General features: G+C 46.5%; 1 protein-coding gene across 1 annotated transcript in view; it reads right to left on the minus strand.

The window, feature by feature from the left end:
* Window positions 1–2,592: 2,592 nt before the first annotated feature.
* CRLF2 (cytokine receptor-like factor 2) overlaps window positions 2,593–4,961 on the minus strand; it is a 90,191-nt gene continuing 87,822 nt past the window's right edge. The window contains exon 8 of the mRNA XM_006876262.1: window positions 2,593–2,975. Within this exon, the coding sequence (XP_006876324.1) occupies window positions 2,593–2,975 (383 nt within the window). The remainder of the gene's footprint in view (window positions 2,976–4,961) is intronic.

Here is a 4,961-nt window from a genome sequence, read left to right on the forward strand (position 1 = left end):
CAGAGTAGAACTGTGCCCACAGGGTTCTCAGTGGATGATTTTTCATAAGTAGATCCCACTCATGGTGCCCTGTGTGTGTCAGAGTAGAAGTGTGCTCCACAGGGTTCTCAGTGGATGATTTTTCATAAGTAGATCCCACTCATGGTGCCCCATGTGTGTCAGAGTAGAACTGTGCTCCACAGGGTTCTTAGTGGATGATTTTTCATAAGTAGATCCCACTCATGGTTCTCCATCTGTTTCATAGTGGTCACATCAATAAATACTGGTCCTCCTGCAGCCAAACTGTTCCTTATCTCCAGCATCTGTTGTGATTTACTGAGCTGCCCCCCAGGCCCCTGGCTACCGCATGCACAAGTGCACACAACATTTGCCTGGTCCTATGTGATATTAACAGTGATTGGTAGTTGCTACCGCTGTGTATTTTGAGAGCCTTCCACCCTAAGGAACTCATCTTCCAGCATTCTATCAGACAATGTTCTGTCGTGTTTCACAGGGCTTTTATTTGCTTGTTTTCCAAATCAGATTGCCAGGCCTTTCTTCGTCATCTATCTTAATGGGGAAGCTCTGATGAAATTTGTCCCTTGTGGGTGACCTTGATGATATCTGAAATACCGATAACATCCCTTCTGCCACCATATTGGACAATGTTCTTTTAAGATTCACAGAGACTTCATTGTCTGTTTTCCAGAAAGAGATCACCAGGCCTTTCTTCCTGGTCTCTATGTCTGGAAGCTCTGCTGAAACTGATACACCATGAGTCACCCTGCTGGTATTTGAAATACTCATACTATAACATCCAGCACTATATTGGACTATGTTCTATTGTGAGCCATAGGGTTTCCATTGGCTGGCTTTATGAAGTAGGTAATCAGGAACTTCTTCCTAGTCTGTCTTACTCTGAAAGTTCTACCGAAACCTGTCCATCATGGGTGAACTGCTGTCAATTGAAATCCTGGTACCATAGCTTCCAGCATCTATAAGCCTCTACAGTAGGATAGACGGACAGATAAGTGGTAGTTGGACCATAATCCGGATGTCTTAGCTCACAGTGACTGACCCCATGTGATACGATAGAGATTACCCATTGGGTTTTCTTGGCTGTGATCTTAATGGAACTGAGGTCATGCTGTGGCGCTGTGGGTTAATGCGCTAAACCGTGAAGTTGGTTTGAACTGCAAGGTCGGCAGTTCACCAGTTGCTCCTCAGAAACCCTATACAGGACCGCTATGGGTCGGAACCGACTCTACAGAACTTCACAACAATAATAATTTTAGTGGAAATAGAAGCAGATCACCAGTCCTTTCTTACACAGGAAAAATCTTTGAATTCTAGACAGATTCTTTGATATATATAGATATAGATAAATATCTTTGAATCTAGATAGATTCAAATCTCTGACCTTCAGGTTATCATTGGAGTGTAAATCCTTTGCAAACCCCAGGGATCTCTCCATCTACCTTAAAGAACCTACCACTGGGGAAAAGCAGACTACGGTGGGGTTTCTTTGGGGCTGCGGTACACACAGGGTTCCCCACATCCTGACTTGGTAAGCCCACCTTTTGTCTCCCCTACCCTGCCTCCAGTGCTACCTAAAATGAGGGGGGTGGTGAAGGTACAAAGTGACTGGCTTATAAGGTTTCAAGAGGGAGTTTAATAGTGTGTTGGGGATATAGAGTCCCCACTGAATAGTTTTTGTCTTGTCTACATAGGTCTTGTAAAAAGAAATGGAATAAGATTCTTATGATTCAATAGTGAGTAATTGTTATCATGACTAATTATGACTGTCACAACAGTAAAGGTAGAAATTTTGTAACAAAAATGGGGGAGAAGTTAATCTTTCAGTCCAGGAACAGAGGATCCTAGGACCATCAAGGGAGAAGAGCACAAGTGGAATGCAGGACCGTATCCAGAGAAGCAGACACCACAGATGGAGGCAGAGATGGCGAAGTGGAGAGAGGGAGCAGCTGAGGACTCTAGATTCATGGAAAGAGAGGGACTAAGAGCTGGCAGCCAGGAGGCAGGCTTACAGAATGTGCCCTTTGATGGCTTAAATTATTATACATTCCTGAGTGTTTAAAACTAAAAAGAGAGAGAGCTAAAGTGAATAGAGAGAAATATTGTTAACGGATGGTAGGTACATGGAGGGGATTATAAGCATTGTAATGAAACAAGGTGTACGATTTGTTGAATGTAAAATGGTGTACGATTTGTTCAATGTAAAATTGATGATCTGCTCTGTAAATTTTCACTCAATCCACAATAAAAACTTAAAAAAAAAAAAAAAAAAAGGATTATGTACATACTGGCGTGAAGTGTAAGCAGCGACTAGAAGCTGGGAGCGCCAAAACCACGGAGACCTTTGACCTCCAGGCTTTGGGGACCCTTTGCGGAGTCGGGGCGGGCCATGTTCTGTAGACGCTGGGGATTTGTGGGGAGTCCCTGTTCCTCGCCCTGAGACCCCTTCCTCACGCAGCTCCTATCCTGAGTTACCCAGCTTCCGCGTTCCCTTAGTTCGCCCCTGCGCCCTGCATCCTCCTGCGCCCCTCTTCTCCATCTCCTGTGCCTCCCTGAGCCCCTGCATCCACGCAGTCACTACCCCGAGGCCCCTCGCACCTCTTTGCTTAAGTGAAGCCCGACGCCCGCCACGCCCTTGCCCCGGCGGCTGCTGCGCCCTTCCTCGTTGCCCTTAGTGAGCTCGCAGCCGCGCGTGCGCGTTGGAGACGTGGAACTAGATCTCTGGAAGGCTGAGTGTCGGCTCTTATCCATCACCTGCCACGGAGTCTGACCAGGGGTCGGCCGGTCGTCACCGTTGGAGCCCGCACCCGCGAGGCCGGCGGGGCCAAGGAGCACTTTGCCTAGAGAGCGCTCCAAGAAGGAGCCCAGCCACCTGGAGCCTGTCAGGAGCATGGAGATTGTAATTGCCTCCCTGGCGGGGTGACCGGCCAGGCGCAGACATTGTGCTGTGTTTGGAGACGCTGGAGAGACCAGGCTGAAGCGTACTCATTAGTGAAACTGTGGCACCCTCTTCCTGGGAGGCGTTTGGGCAGAGCGCAGGCCAAGGCCAAAGAGAAAGGCGCTGGGGTGGAGAGGGAATAGCGGGCGGGATGGAGGAGGGGCCACTTCGGAGGACCCAAGGAGATTGCCCACAAACGCAGGCTTTGGTCGTCCAGTTGGAAACCAGACTGCCAGGTTTGGTCTCTCCAATGGGCCCCTTTGTCCTCCCATAGACAGCAGGAGACGTGGACGGGTTGGTGGAGGAAGCTGTTTTGTACCGGGCACAGAGAACAAGTGTGTGAACAAAAAGGAGAAGGTTTGTGTATCAAACGCATATACGTGAGGTGTTTGTGTGTTAGAAGTGGTGCATATCTTTTATACACATATGTTGTTAAGTGCCATCGAGTCAGTTCTGACTCTTAACAACCTTGTATACGGTTTACAAAAGCAGCTGGTGAATTTGAACCACCAACTTTGCCGTCCAGTGCTTTATACCTCAGTGCCACACTAGGACTCCATTGTGTTATTGTTAGGTGCCATCAAGTCATTTCCAATTCGTAGGGACTCTATGGATAACAGATGACCACCTCAGGGTCCTGCACCAACCTGACAACCATCACTATGACTGAGCCCAATCCTGCTGCCAATGTGCCAATCCCTCTCTTTCGGGGTCTTCCTCTTTTTCTCTGACCCTCCACTTTACCAAGCATGATGTTCTTCTCCAGGGACTGGTCCCTCCTGATAATACGTCCAAAGTATGAGAGATGAAATCTGACCATCTTGGCTTCTAAGGAGCACTCTGGCTGCACTTCTTCTAACACAGATTGGCAGTCCATGGAACTTTCAATATTTTTCACCCATCTCACCATAAATCACTTGCATTGATTTGTCTAAAGTCTTCCTTACTCATTGCCCAACTTTCACATGTATCTGTTGTTGTTTAAGTACCATTGAGTCAGGCTCCATCTCATAGTGACCCTGCGATAGGGTTTCTGAGGAGCAGCTGGTGGGTTTGAACCATGGACCTTACAGTTCAAATCAACCTTGTGGTCCAGTGCTTACCCTACAGAGCCACACCAAGACATAACGTTGCATACTAAACTTGTATGGTGAAAATATATGTTATTATTAAATGCCATCAAGTTGGTTCCAACTCATAGTGACCCTTATTAGGGTTTGTAAGGAGTGGTTTGGGGTTTTGAACCACCAACCTTGAGGTTAGAAGCCCAGTGCTTATCTTACAGAACCATACCAAGACTCCAAATATAAACATATATACTTACATGTGTTGTTGTTGTTATGTGCCATTGGGTCGGTTCCAACTCATAGTAACCTTGTAAGGCTTTCTGAGGAGTAGTAGGTGGTGAGTTTGAACTATCAATCTTGTGGGTCTCAGTCCAGTGCTGATCCTACAGTGCCACACTAGGACTCCATATATATGTTTGTAATGACAAGATCAGCAGTTCTAATCCACCAGCCGCTCCACTGGAGAATGATGAAGCATTCTGCTCCCATAAAGTTTGACAGCTTTGGAAACCCTATGCAGAGTTACTGAGAGTTAGAATCAACTTCTTGGCATTGAGGGTGTTTTCTTTTGTTTGATTATATATATATTCACATAAATGAGTCCTGGTCTGGCGCTGTAAGACGAGCACTGGGCCACAGAGTCAGTTAGAACTGCAGTGTCAGTGGTTCAAACCCACCAGCTGATCCTTGGAAAGCCTATACAGGATCGCTATGGGCAAGAACTAACTCAGTATCACTTAACAACAACAACAATGTCATATATGTATAGTGATCATATACAAAACAGAATCTGTACCTCACACCATACACAAAGCAGGGTCCATACCTCACACCACATATAAAGCAAACAGGACCTGTACGTCACACCACATATAAAACAAACAGGATCTGTACCTCACACCTCTTATAAAACAAACAGGATCTGTACCTCACACCACATA

This window comes from Chrysochloris asiatica, unplaced genomic scaffold, assembly GCF_000296735.1.
Source record: "Chrysochloris asiatica unplaced genomic scaffold, ChrAsi1.0 scaffold00372, whole genome shotgun sequence".
Taxonomy (NCBI): domain Eukaryota; kingdom Metazoa; phylum Chordata; class Mammalia; order Afrosoricida; family Chrysochloridae; genus Chrysochloris; species Chrysochloris asiatica.